This window comes from Centroberyx affinis, unplaced genomic scaffold (assembly GCF_046629955.1).
Source record: "Centroberyx affinis isolate AG114_WGS23_722 - 3 ecotype Tasmania unplaced genomic scaffold, CSIRO-AGI_Caff_v1 ptg002491l_1, whole genome shotgun sequence".
NCBI lineage: Eukaryota > Metazoa > Chordata > Actinopteri > Beryciformes > Berycidae > Centroberyx > Centroberyx affinis.
The window spans coordinates 125815-140790 of NW_027280718.1; the positions used below are offsets into that span (position 1 = coordinate 125815).

The window sequence follows — 14976 nt, forward strand, 5'->3', positions numbered from 1 at the left end:
ATGGCCGATGGGACTAAATCCCACTGCGGCTTTATACCTTTCTCCATGCACTCTCCAAAGTAAAGTATCCTTTATCTCTGCCAACATTCAGCAGTTACTCATATACAAAGTAACATTTCCCTTATTGATTTCCACAGTTTGTTTAGTAAAAAGCCCAGTGGCTCTATCTTTTATCTCTATCTTTTATATCTTTGACAAGACTAGTGCAGTGCCCGTTCGCACCGCTGCTGCACAGAGCGTTGTTCGCTTGTTTATTCAAAGCTTATTAAAATTGAACGTGTCGCATGTCCAAATTGCACCAAATCCGACACACTTCCTTGGGTCCCCAGCAATACACCCGCCAAGTGTGAAGTCAATCGGACGAACGGTTCTCGAGATATGCGACGGACACACAGACAGACAGACAGACAGAGATTCCTTGCTTTATAGTATGATGGTAAAAGCAAAGCAAAATATAGTTGCGTAAGAATGGCCAGAAAATCAGAAAGTTGTCTAATTCTCCACAATTAATTTGCTGTAGCACAATCTAGCACACAGTTGTCAGAGCAGGGTTATGCCAATCTTAATTAATCATAATAAGTCATAGTTAAAAGGCTCATCAAATGCTTTGCCTCCAGCTAAGGGCAGAGCCTTGGGTCATGGAAACCCCTTCAGTCTGTACCAATAATTTGGAGATGATTTCATACAGTTAAATTAATAGTCCATTTACCTTCTATGAAAACGTTCCATATATGTACCTGACAGATATTCTCCAAGGCACTCTCTCTCTGGGACGATATTCTCCGAGGCACTCTCTCTCTGGGACAATATTCTCCAAGGCACTCTGTCTGGGTCTCTATCTCCTGCTGGGTGGCGCTTCTTTTTCAGAGTCTCCACCGGTGTCTCCTTAGTCTGTTCCTCATTCATCTTCAGTTGATCATCTAAACTAAAAAAATACATCACAGTTGATCCCTTTACTCATCTACAGTAAGTGCATAGGGACAATTGGAGATGTGATTACTGTAAATATGGGCTTGTTATTAGGCTTTAAGTGATGCAGCTATGTGGTCTTGGCCCATGGACAAGCTGTCTCTATGTTCAACCAGTCTAGTTGTGATCTCTTCTTTCAAAGTTAGAATGGCCTTCTTATTGCTCACCTCCTTATTATGAGCTGCAGCAAACATTTTCCAAGTTTTTTCTAGCTCCTAAAATGTAGAGAGGGGGATTTTTTATACAGCTTTCTGATGACAGAGTGAATGAAAACTAAGGAGGAGGCCATACTGAAAAATGATGATCAAACATCACCAAACTGCACCTAAAGACCAACACTCCGTACCAAACACCACTTATGCCATACATTAGATATGCTGCACCATAGTGTGTTCAGATGTTCTAGCAATATACCTTCCTCAGAGAGGTGATTGTTGTCTTATCTTCCTGGGACAGCTTCAGTGCAGTAGCAGCTTTTGATGGAGTTGGACACAGTCTTTGAATTTAGCTTCCAGCATTTGGACATTAGCCACTTCTCACTCATGTGGGATTTCTTCAGTGCATGGGTGAGCTGCTGTGAACCACATGAACTTGTCCGTGCTCTTGTTCCCAACCAGCTCATTGAGGATCACCTGAAATTCTCCAAGGCCTCACAAGTGTCCTCTCCCTCTCTCCGCCCTGGTTCCTGGGAATTGAGAATTGGAGTCACAAACTGTCACTGAAAATGTGCCAAGGCTGGGAGTGTGAGAAGCATAAGCTAAATCATAGGCTCCCAGACTTGGTTTCCATACTGATGGAGACAGTGATTTTCTATGAAAATGTCTGAAATGATCTACACCTGAAATTAGTGTGCTGTAGGGTTATAGGTGGTGCCTGCTGAAAAGACAAGCTATGCAGTCAAAAGATATATGATAGGCTACACCTGCATACCTGCAGGGTCACTAATGGAATAATGTTAGCATTAAATGTTTTTGCTCCTTGCTTGACTCTGCAGGCTAATGTTAGCTAATGTTAGCTAACTAGCCTACCACAGCAGAAGAGGGAGTAATTTAGCAAACCAAACAGTGCAGTTTCCATGTGGTCTAGTCAGAGATCAAATTTGCCCAAAAATATCAGCAACAACGTTAATCTTTGAGCCAAGTAAGTTCGTTAGACGTTATGTCATTGACTGTGCCAGATTTTTACCAGCGTTAATATTACCGTAAACGTTACGTTGCCAGCATTAACGTCAACTAACGCTAGTTTACCAAAATTGTGTTCGCTTTTAGCAAAACTTTCAAAAGATGACTTACGCCCATTATGGTTATCATTCAGTTTCTACAGTTTATCTCTCGCCATAAAGTAACGTTGTATTTTAGCAAGGTAAAGCTGAAAGTGAGCCCATATATCCCCGTGCAAAAGAAAGTCGTACTTGCTGGTTACTAAGCGACGACTGCTCTCGCGGGAGGCGGTGCCGCAGGTCTAATGTGATGGAATCCGCTGCCTGATATTGTAATCTAAGCTGGTAGTTCTCAACGTGGGGTCCACGGACCTCGAGGGTCCTTGACAGGGTCTCAGGGGATCAAAGCAAAATGACGAATCATTTCATTTCACCGTTATTTCATTCCCTTGAACCATGAGAATGTAGCCTACAACTATGACTACTCTGATCAGCTGCACACGTAGGGGGCCGTGGTCTAATGCGAGTCAAAGTGGGGCTTCGTTATGAGAAGTGGGGAACCGTTATGATAAATAGCACGACTGTGCATAAACTCCATCTAGTGAAGTTTGATTAAATGATCGACACACATGAAGGAAATGCCATTGGAAAGTAAGTCCTAAGTGTCATCTAGGTTACTTTTGTTTGGTTGTTTTTGTTGTTTTACACTAGATGGCAGCTCTACACAGTTCATGGACCCACGATAAAGCGCTCATTATGCATTTGTTTTTGCATATGTTTGTATTAGGCTATAAGTTTAGTCAGACTGAAGGTAGTCCAGGCTGAGCAGAACCTCACTTTGTTAGGTTTTAGATAGCTACAGGCCTGTATCTATTTAATATTTTTTCTAATAGGCTATTAAGTCTATTAGGTAATTTACTATGTTAAGTAGGCTATATTTCATTAAACCCGGCTTTGAAAAGGGAGTATGATACAAACTGGACTTTGATTTAAAAATGCAGCATATCTAGAATTTTTGTGCACTTTTTTTTTTTATTGTTCTGGCAATTTGAAAGCAAAATAAAAGAATGATCTGCTGTGTTGTTTGGGAGTCATGTGGAGGCACAGCTGTGATGAAGGGGACATTTCAATCAGTAGGCTACTGTAAGTCCGCGCATGATTAGTCAAGGCTCCATCCAGGACGCAATATCGTCATGTTGTCGTTGCACTCTTTGACTGCACACCTGTATACGTGGTGTCTGCTGCCTCTTCCGCTTGTGTCGTCTGGTGACTGAAGGACGTCATTTAAAAAAAAAAAAAAAAAAAACATTTCCTCACCACTTCTGTCTTCGCCTAGAAAAAAAAGTGTTTATGTGTTAACTTCCGAGGAAAGCGTCTTAACGGGATATCAAGTGGATAAAGACAATTTCACGCATTGAAACCCGAGGCGCACATCTGGACGTGGTGAATTATCAGCATCTTATTGTCATGGGCAATAATGTGTCGGGCATATCGACGCTGCAAAGAGGACAACAGCACAGGTTTCAAAGACTTCCAAACTCTCAAAAAGGTCAGTAGCCGCTAGAAACACGTGGTAAAAGTAAATTACCGATTATTTTACGCACATTATGGCACCGATTTGTGAACGCATATGGTTTTAAAGTGTGTAGGTTCTCAGTGTGTGTTGTATTTACGACATCTTAATATGGAACACTGTTTTAACATTTTATGCAAAGGAAAGGTTAACTGCTGTATCTGGAAAGGCTTTGAATCCGTTACACACTTTCCTATTGATGATCCCCCTCATAATCAGCTGTCTCGTGGTGCTGAAGAACAGCGCCCGTCGCAGGCTGCTGGAGGCAGGGCCTTTAGCTCACTTTAAATGGGGTTTAAGGTACAATTAGATGTAGTTGTAAATAAAAAAAGGTGGGTGAACTATGACCTCCTTGATAATCATAAGGCAAACACCCACCAATATAAAGAACAACTGATTAAAACTTGAACGGAAAACATTAGATCAAAGGCCCTATCTTTATATAACTTTAATCAGTTTGATATTATAGGCTACTTGCAATGACAGACTCTAAATTTCACTAAGAATGGGTCACACTTTCTTTGGATAGTCCAATGCTGAGGTTGACACTCACCTTCCTATCAAGTGACTAAAAAGTCTATTGTGTTTCAAGTGATACTCATAAATGTGTGAAAAGTAGTCTATAGATATAAATTAATCTTGGGTTGGGGTTAATGGTAGAAATAGGGTCAGGCTAAGGTTGGGTTTAGGTTTAAATATGGGGTCAGGGTTATGGTTATATAGTCTATGGAGATGAAGTAGCACTTTGTTGAACATCAACTTTTTGCCACTTGATAGTTGAGTATCCACATTGGACTATCCAAATAAAATGTTATTTAACAATATTTTTTAGCCAGTTTTATTATAAGTTTTCTTAAAGAGTTGTGTTGTTTTGCTGAAGCAACCTGCCCCAGGCACATGTTGTTATGAGTAGTGAGGTAATGAGAGACCGTGGCAAAAGGATAGATGCTCAGAACTGGTCCCTTAGAGGGAAAAATCATAATCCATGTATTATGAAGTACTCCTGATCATCATCACTGAACCAACACTGGAATCCAGTCATTAAATGATCACAGTCAAATGGAATAAAGATTTTTTTAATGCCAGAGTTAATTGAGATTGCTTCCTTGCATGCACAACATGCATTTATACACAATTTGGTATCCCACAGAGGAGGGAAAATAATGGGCAGGTGGACAGGTGTTTATTTGTACAAAGCCCAAGTAAAGCAACAAAATCCATCTCAGTGCTTCACTCCAAAGAGATATAATACAAAGTGTTCTACAGCCGAACTTATTATCCTCACAAGCCTCATCCACTCTAAAGCTCTCTCCAGTACCCTTTGGGCTGAGTCCCGTGTGTAATACAGTAATGTACAAGCAAGTCTACCCCCACATCCCCCATTCTGATCCCACCGCTACATCTGGATTACAGAGGGAAAATGAGCCTGGGGAACAATTCAAAATGGGGCTGCCATCGGGATAATCAGCATAAGTACACAGTTTGCCCTTTCACATCCAAAGGACTCACTCTGTCTCTCTCTCTTATGCTCTCTCTCTCTCTCTCTCTCTCTCTCTCTCTCTCTCTCTCTCTCTCTCTTTCTCTCTCTCTCTCTCTCTCTCTCTCCCTCTCTCAAAAGTGCACGGCTGTATTCATATTGCAGGAACACAGTGCAGAGCAAGTGAGTCAGGCGCGGAGAGGCAAGGCGGTGCGTGAGAGGAGAGGGCCCATTATTCAGCCAGGTTTCCTTGACGACCACCCATAACATGTGCAACAGTTCCCATGGCGATGGTTTTCAGAGAACGTTATCAGTGGGAGATGATGTTGGATTGGGATGGGTACCTGACTACGTCACTGGCAGCCATTCAGTAATGAAAGAACAGGGATGTGTTTGTTCTGCTTTGCATTATTTGGCCGGTGTTTAGATAGTGTGTAGTGATTGGTTGGATATGGTGCACAGATCCCTGCAGATCAATGCTCGACCCCCGGGGGCAATTCTGAATGCACTCAGTCTCACACAGCTACAAACACAGACACCCCTCCACACACACACACACTCTCTCTCTCTCAGACTCACACATACACACACTCACTCTGCTTCAGTACACAGTGTACAGACATCATTATTTGGAAGACTGCTTTTATGTCTGTTTGTGGAGGGGATATGTGTGTCTTCTCTTCTCACACAGACTCCCTATCTCTATCATCAGAACAATCCTCGTCTCACTTCTTAGATAAACCACGCAAGTAGGCTAAAAGCGTCTGTGATAGCTTTAACCAAAGGCTGTAGCAGCCTAATAGATTGTGTGAAAAAATGACAACAAAAAACTATTTTCACATTAAAAACTCAGATTTCTGTTTTAGTAATCAAGCTCACTTCGAAGTGTAGCTAAATGTAGTGAAAATGCTATGGAGACTCAAAGTGCAATTACTTTTCCTAGATCATAGCAGTTTTTTGCCTTTCACAATGCTCTAGTGACATCTTGTGATTCAACAAACAAAGAAATTACATAAGATTAAGCTTGGTTTCGGTTCATTTTCCCTGCAGTGATATTGAATTGTATGAGCCTGTGTTACAGCCTGTGATGCTTTGAATGCAACTAAGCTAGTCATGCTGGTCATGTGACAGAGAGGTAGTGGGACAGCGTTCAGACAAGAGACATCCTCAGGGACATTGCATCACCAAATGCATTTGAACATGGTGTTCAGTCTCAGACGCTGACACAAACAAACACAATGCATTTGTATGAAAGTACACACTAGGTTCACACTAAGTACACACAGGCAGACAAGAAAAACTGAGGCACAAACAGACGTAGATTAAAAAAGACAAGTAGTATGATAGTCTAATGTGTCTGTACCTGTGTGTGTGTGTGTACCTCTGCAAGAACAGAGAGAGAGCAGGAGGGAGCGAGTGAGAGAGAAAGAGAAAGAAAGAAAGACAGAGAGAGAGAATGCAAATGCACCACCGAGCAAGATGTAGAGTAATACCCCGTGGGTAAACAACAGTTTAGTTCCAGCCCATTTCCCCATCTTTTTGGAGAAAAAGAAAGTCCTGCCCAAGTAAGACAATGAATGTGTAATATCTACAAACTGAGAAAGCAAATCCATTCATCCGCAGTTATGAACTGCCTTGATAAGATGGCATAGTGCCGTATTAATGTTCTCATTCATAGCAATGGCCAAGGCTAGTAGTCTCAAGGGGAGGGAGCGTTGGGGGTGTGATGCCTTGTTCAAGGGCACTTCAACAGTAGTTGCTGAGGGCAGAGTGAGCACTTTTGAAGTTCTTGAATGCCAATGATAACACCAAGAGATCAAAGATATTAAGTTGCTTTTCACCCTGATGCTCATGCCCCGTATGAAGGGACAGAAAATGTATTTGTGCAAAGTGTTATATTGGCCTTCATGGTTTGCTTCACCGCGTTGTGCCACAGACCGTTTAGAGTAAGAGAGACAGGAGAGCAGAGTTAAACAGAGGTTTTGAGCCGTATATCATCGCCTTTTCATTATAGCAAATTGACATGAGCTCAGCCCATTCTCCTACATGATATTACTGCTGGGGCACTGCAAGGGCATGCTATTACCTCACAGCAGATACACACACACACACATGCGCACACATTTTCTTCACATATATTTGCACATAAACACGTCATCGCTGTTCAAACCAAAGATCTTCTACGATTTAAGATGTGTCAGTCAGTAGTGAAAAACTGGCCCACCTTCCAGACTGTAAATGTGGGCGTTAAACCCTCACGCTCTCCACCTGTTTCGCCTCAGACAGAGATGGCATAGGCATAATCACAGCTCCCTGTCTCTCTCCTGCCCCACACATAACACAGTTACCATAGTGACTGAGCTGGAACGGACTCGAAATAACTTTTTTTTTTTTTTTTCAAAAACTAATCATAACACAAATGTAAATTTTAGCTCTAGATGTCAACAGTACTTTCCGCTTGGTTGAAATCTGGTCTAAATAACCCTTAGATATTTTTAACGGATGATATCTGCAAAAGAAGGCCGTGGTATCTCACAACTTTTCTGCTATTTTTTTTCCCCCGCAGTTCGCAATGACGTTTGTGATACCCAGAAATAGGGACTGAGTGAAAGGTCTCTGCTTTCTCTTCCTCTCAACACAAACTCACTCTTTCTTTGGTGGCGTTCCTTGAGTAAATTAAAGAAACCTTTTTGCAAGTTAATGGGCTGCAGCGTTTCTATGTAATAGGAAATTGGCACTGTCTCCTATTAGTCATATGGACCAACAATAAAGTCTAATCAGAAATAAGTGCACTTACTCCTTGGAGAATGGTCATTAAAAGAAATTATATTTGTTTTGTGATTAGAGTACCTTAGACCATATTTCAAGCATCGTTAAGTGAGGTCAGAAGAACCTGGAAAACTAAACAAGACACTAATAATATAACGTAACAAACAATTCTCTCATCTTATGCTGTTATCACTACAATTAAAACATTCCAGCCATTAATTAAGTACAATTAATGAATTCTCTTCCATTTGACACTTTGCTGAGCTTTGAACCTGTTCCATGTTCTGCAGCATCCAGTTCGTGACTGTACATGGTATTTCTAGCAGCGTTACGCAAGCATGAGGCATAATTGACAGCGATATTACCATAAAGATATGGAACTGTGGGGCCAACACCTCTTACTATAGCTGTGGCCTTTCTGTGTTTTCTTTGATGTGCCAGTTGACCTCGATTATGCAACACTGTACAGACAGTACAGCTGCTTGCCTGGAGTGTTTTCTAACATCCTTAACACCTGTCTAAATAAGAAACACGAATACAGAGAGGTGATACTGGCACATTGTCACTCCTTGGAGGATAAAAGCACCTCAGGCACTGTAATGCAGCGTTCACACTTTGTAAACATTTCTTATAAAAGACTACCCACGGTTCCCGTCCTAGACACTTTTGAACAAAGACTGTCTTCATTAGCTCATCATTAAATTAGCTGTCACGCTTATATAAGACATGCAAAGCCAGATATCTAACTCAAAATGAATGCATTTTAAATAGCTTAAGAGTATCTCAGGGACTCTTAAGCTGAATGCACAATCACCTTTTACATTATGGTCTAGTCATGTGATGTATTGTCAGAATTCTTTACTGAAATGAATACAATGATATATATTTTATTCCCAGAAATAAGCATTGTGGTTATTGCCCACTGAATAGATATGCATCATTGTGTTCATTATTGCACGGAAGAATCAATAGAAGAACTGTGGGAAATTGTAGGCTGAAATGAGCTCCCAGCTATCAGCACTCAAAACAGATTCACACCCTAGTAACAATAAAAAAACAAGTTATGGTATATAATGGATCCATGGAGAGGATATATAGTAGCTGTAGTCATTGCTTTCAGTGCCACTATTTGTGTTTTTCCACCCGAAACCCCCTGTGTATGGCAACCAGGATAGTATTATTGCACTTTGGAAGTTACAAGCTTTGTCACTGTTATCTAAGCATGCAAATGTATTGACATTCCGGCTATAAAGATGGGAATATTGCCTGCTTGTACCGAGAGGAACAGATGTCAGTTTTAATGGTGCTATTCTGTAATATGGGGACAAACAACTTGCCTTGTGTACTCAGCAGCTTCATGGAATTTATGGGGAAGAAGGGGAATAACAACTTGAATCAGCATGAATGTTATTTGAATCATTATCATGTGAACTTTATTCACTTTGTACAAACCTGGTAGCAGTAGGTTGGAACCTTCAGAAAAAGATTTTGTGGAAGGGCATGTTGATGATTCATATTTATGGTCTTTGAAATGACAAGCGTGTAGACTGTCTGCTCATCATTTTGTGAAGGTTTTCTTTAAAACAAAATGGGATCAAGGTGCATTGCAAAGTCAGGGGTTCAGCAGTAGTTTTGGAGTTCCAGCTGGTTCTTCCAGTGCCTCGATTTTCCAGGTCACATTTTCAGCATTCTGGGCTCCAGGTGCAGTGGTGATATTTTGTGGGAATGGGGCCACAAATGTCCCGACCAATAGTTTTGTTTGGAGAACTCTCTTGGATATACAGTATATGAAATTTGCATTGATTCTCTAGAAGGCACAAGATAAGTCATGACTGTTTTCTCACAGTGATATTATGATACACAAATCCCTTTTACCAAATGTTTCCCCTTGTTGCATTAAATGACTTGAGTGATTGTTTGGTTTGCGTAATGGAAAATTCTCTTGTGTAATGTTTTCCAATGATTGAATAGTCTGTGTAGCATTGATAACAGCTTAATTCGTGTTAAGTCAAATCTTGTTACTCGAATAGGATCAAATGAAACAGAACATAAGGCATTTTGTGGTGAGCCGCTCTACAGAGTGGAGTCATTGTGGTTGGAAAATGAACTGACTTGGAGAGGCTGTTACCGTGTCCTAACGTGAACTAATGAGTAAATCTGAAAAAAAAAAAAAGAAAAACTTGTTGTTTTTCTTCCCAATAGACCACCAAATAAATAGCTTTGCTGTATGGCACCAGATAAAAAGTAGCACAGAATTGGTTTTGATTGCACTGTCCAATTAAAATGTTAGAAGTTGGAATGGCAGTGAGAAATGGGAAAGTAAAAGTTGGCGAAATTACAAGGCAATCAGTCTTGTTTATGAAGTGATGTTTTGCATTTTGTTGCATGCTAGAGTACAATATGACAAGAGGGTGATTATTTTTAAATGGAAAAGGGGTGAAGAAGACTGTAACAGCATTAGCAACTGAGAACTTCAGTGGTGTGCACATGCAGTTAGGCTAACCTTTCTCTTTGCCATCCGCTCACTCCATGTCATGATTGAGGAGAGCAAAGCATTTGGTATCTGGCAATCCATTGTTTCTTAACATGGAGTGAACAGTAGCCTGTGACTCAGGGTAAGTAAAGATCCCAGCTGAACTCTGATGCAGACCTGCAGGTTTCTGAGTTGCCCTAGCTGACATATTGTAAGACTAAATATCTTGTGTTACTAGGAAGGAGAAAGTCTCCATGGCCTGACTTTCTCCCATTAATGTAATAAACCATTGGGGCAATGACAAATTGCAAATAATAGCGTAATAATCCTGGTAAAGTAACGAATTTCCTATTAATGTGATGATACATACATATAAATGTAATAACATTAACATAATAATTATTGCATATTGGGATTTTATTACATTACCGAGAAGGCTGATATTTTCAGTCAAAAATGTAATAACTGCACTCATAATCTAATAATAGTCTATATATAACTGACAACTGCCACCCATTCACATAATGGTTTATTACGTTAATAAAAAGTTATTATAGTTGTAGCGACATCTATCTATCTATCTATCCATCTATCTTTCTTTCTTGCATACTACAGTATCTCTCCCTTGCCGTTTCTACCTATGGTTTATAATCAAGTGAACCAGAAGTACAAGCTGGTAATTCTGGAAATCAATGCATGAAAAGCTCCTACAGGATGGGAGGAGATTGGCTTTGTGCTACAATCCATTTTCTTGTCAACAGCTCCCCAGCAAACTAAATTAGCTGAGCTTGTGTGAAAAACAACCCAGAATGAAAATGGAGATAAGATACAGTGTCGCTGGTGGAGAATTTTATTCTTCTTTGACATTCATCTATACAAACTCTGAATTGGTGGAATCCCAAGAAGAGTTTTTCTCTCTCTGTCTTTATTACACTGATGACAATGGTAGAAAGTTTTTATCATTATGTGTTAATCTGTGGGTACAGATAAGCGTGTGAAATAATTTAGGTATCAATGTATACGTTTTGCCCAAAATAAATCAAATCAAATATGAATCTGAATTTTATTGTTTATTATTAATTTTTTTTTTTTTTTTTTTTTACTTTTTCTTGTCTTATCTTTTATTTGATTTTTTTTTTTTTCATTTTGGTTGCCTTTATATCACTAGGTTTTCCTTGTTATATAAACAAAAAAATACTGTCATCATTTCTGACTAGAAAAAAAAAAAAACATCCTCAAGATGACAATTAAAAGTATTTAAAAAATGTAAAGTATTAAAAAGTGGTAAAAAATAAATAAAATCTGAAATCTGAGACATTTGATTTCTCAGTCAAGTGTAAAACAGACAAACACAGGCAGACAGGGATCTCCCATTTAGCCTGCTGGACTGTGGGGCTGCAGTGTTTCTGATGGGATAATCTGTGCGTTGTGGGCTCTGATCCATGTGAGGAGGGGATTACATATTTATTTGGGGAGTTTTCATCCCGCCTTTACCATCTGTCGCCACTAGTGTGGCCATGGGACATTTACAAGAGCTTTATAGGGAGAGAGTGGGTGTGAGAGAGACTGTGTGTGTGTGTGAGTGAGTGTGAATACCCTAGAGAAAGAAAGAGAGAGACAAAAAAGGAAGTAAAGGGAACGAGATACTGATAGTACTTGAAAAACAGGTGGATATCCCAACTCCCAACAGTGAACCCTTAGAGCGCCAAAATCCCCCTTAACACCTGCCACAGAGTAATGTTCAGTTATGTCAAAAGTCCAGCAGTAACCGTCAGACTCTGTGGAGCACGTCCTCACTTGCTCCCTCTCCTTACTCGCTGCCTCTGGGAGTTTTCCCATGTTGTGAGGGGGAAGTCTCTCCATAGATCCTGTTTTCCCACTGACTGACTAGTCCCAGGGTGATTAAGAGCCAAACCTCAGCGCTGATGTCATAATCCGCATCTCTGTCGCTCACATTATGAGGCTACAAAGCCTCTGTGGCACGAGTGCGGCCCCGACTCTGCCCGGTCCAGTCCACTCTGACTGTTTGACCTGCAGCTACAGCTGGGTGGGAGGTGGAGCCGCTAGACAGCCGGACTAAACACAGGAAGACTTATCTGTAGGGGGGCAACCATCCATGGGGGCAACATACAGTATACTGTGCTGGAGCTCAGTGGTGTATCCTCTGCAGGCTCTGACTGCCTAACTGTCTGTCTGTCTTTCCTTTCTTTCTTTCTTTCTTTCTTTCTTTCTTTCTTTCTTTCTTTCTTTCTTTCTTTCTTTGTACCAAATACATACACTGGTGACTTTCGTCTTCTTCTTCTTTTTCTTCTTCTTCTTCATTCTTTCTTTCTTTCTTTCTTTTTTCTTTTGTTCTTTCTTTCTTTGTACCAAATACATACACTGGTGCACTTTCTTCTTCTTCTTCTTCTTCTTCTTCTTCTTTTCATTTTCTCTTTCTTTCTGTCTTTCTTTTTTTCTTTCTTTCTTTCTTTCTTTCTTTCTTCCAAATACATACACTGGTGATCCATCCACTTATGGCACAATTGTTGTGGCTGTTGTAATTATTCTTTAAGCCTGAATAAAGGTACATTACAGCTAGGATCTACCAAGGTCACTGAACCAATGATACATAAACAACAACATGCTTATCGGGCAAATCCCACCAAAAGAGCAAAGTTTCTCCTTGCCTGTTGGATGCCAAGTCTGATGGAACTCCCAGGTTTTGTACTGATTTCAGAAAAGTAAATGCAGTTACTGTCCCTGATGCTTATCCATAGCCCAGAATGGATGATTGTATTGAAGAGATTGGTTCAGCTACTTATGTTAGTAAGCTGGACATGCTCAAGGGATACTGGCAAGTCCCATTGACCCCTCGTGCTTCAGGGATCTCAGCATTTGTGACCCCAGACAATTTCCTGGAATACACGGTTATGCCCTTTTGGACTGTGCAATGCACCCGCTACTTTCCAGAGACTTGCAAACCTGGGGTTAGGGGATGTACCTAACTGTAAAGCCTATCTTAACGATATTGTGGTCTACTCATCTGATTGGTCTGAGCATGTTGCCACTCTGAGAAGGGTTTTTGGATGTTTGGCAAAGCCTTCCTTAACTTTAAACTTGGCAAAATGTGAGTTTGGGAAAGCCATTGTCCTCTACCTTGGCCAACAAGTTGGCCAGAGCCATGTGTGTTCAGTAGACACAAAAGTCTCATCACTGCTTTTCCGGTGCCCACAACTAGGCGTGAGTTACGCAGATTCCTGTGTGACTCTCTCTTACTTTCCTGTTGACTTGCTGCTGTCGACTTGCTACAGTTTTGTTACTCAGAGGTTGTGTTTAACCTGTGCCCCTCCACTTGATACCTTGTATCAGTCTGTCCTTTTTTTTTTCATTTGGGAAAGGACTAGGTCAGTTGGGGTACCCTGTACACCTGCACATATGTAGGATTGCTTTGTTAAAAACATTAGGTAAGAGGTGATTGCCAATCCTTTGTATTTATGTTTTGGTAGATAGTGTAGATACCCTTTTGTTTGTTTACTTTAATAGGAGTTCTTAAAAGAACTTAAACTAGTTTGTGTGTTTTTTGTTTTATTTAGTTCTTTGATTTGTGGCACACCTGTGGTCCTTTCCCTTTTTACCCATTTTCTGTTTCGGAGTTCTTTGTCTCCGTACCCGACGCTGTGTGCAAGCGTTGTAGATTTACTTTTCTATTACTGGGCACTGTAAATAAATTCACTGATACTCGTCCTTTGTATATAGTGTAATTTGTCCCTTCCTCATTCCTTCTCATTCATTATTGTTGTTACATCTGGTTGGGATGTTGTGCCATACCTCCCCTTATTTCCCCAGATCCAATTAGGGGACGTAACACATACTGAGTTTAGAAGATAACTTTCAAAATGTACATTTTCTATAACAGATTAATGATTACCTGTTTAAAACTGCAATCAGTAATGTGATCCACTGAAATACTCAATCTCAGTTATGCAATCTGATTACTTTTCAGTTACTTTTGGTTATATTGGCACCAAAATGTCGACCAGTAATATAAGAGGAATGCAATTGAACAAGTAATATATTTACAGACTGTATTTGTTATCATTATATACACCCAGTAACAATCCGTATTTCAAGATGTAAGTGTGTTAGTGTCTACAACCTCACAATCTAATTGGTTTTCGTCCCCCACATGCTTTTTACTGATTCCACAAGCATTTACCTATTTTTTAATCTCTGTAACAAGTATCGTCATGACATTTTCACAATAACTGTAACAGATTACATTTACCATTCTTGTCTTCATCAGGTTACTGTAATCCCTTTCCATGTAATCAGATACTCCCTAACCCATACATACTGTATAGCACATGCATAGTGTCTTTGTATAAATCCCTGAAAATTGAGTATGTTGGATCAGGAACAGCCTTCTTAGCTCCCTGATCCTCATGACTTCCTGATTCCTCTGTGCCCTTGAGCTATGAAATCTCAGTTGAATCATGTGACTCATCTCTTTTCTTTCAACTATATATTTCCCAGTCATCCATCCTTCCCCCGGGCATGTAGAGCAGAGCATGAGA

The 14976-nt window shown here is 40.3% G+C and overlaps 1 protein-coding gene and 1 pseudogene across 1 annotated transcript in view; one reads left to right on the forward strand and one right to left on the reverse strand.

Annotated features, from left to right (window-relative positions):
• LOC139656513 (cilia- and flagella-associated protein 58-like) overlaps nt 1-2267 on the reverse strand; it is a 40078-nt pseudogene extending 37811 nt beyond the window's left edge.
• Nucleotides 2268-3595: 1328 nt separating this feature from the next.
• neurl1aa (neuralized E3 ubiquitin protein ligase 1Aa) overlaps nt 3596-14976 on the forward strand; it is a 55959-nt gene continuing 44578 nt past the window's right edge. Inside the window, exon 1 of the mRNA XM_071534124.1 lies at nt 3596-3677. Within this exon, the coding sequence (XP_071390225.1) occupies nt 3596-3677 (82 nt within the window). The remainder of the gene's footprint in view (nt 3678-14976) is intronic.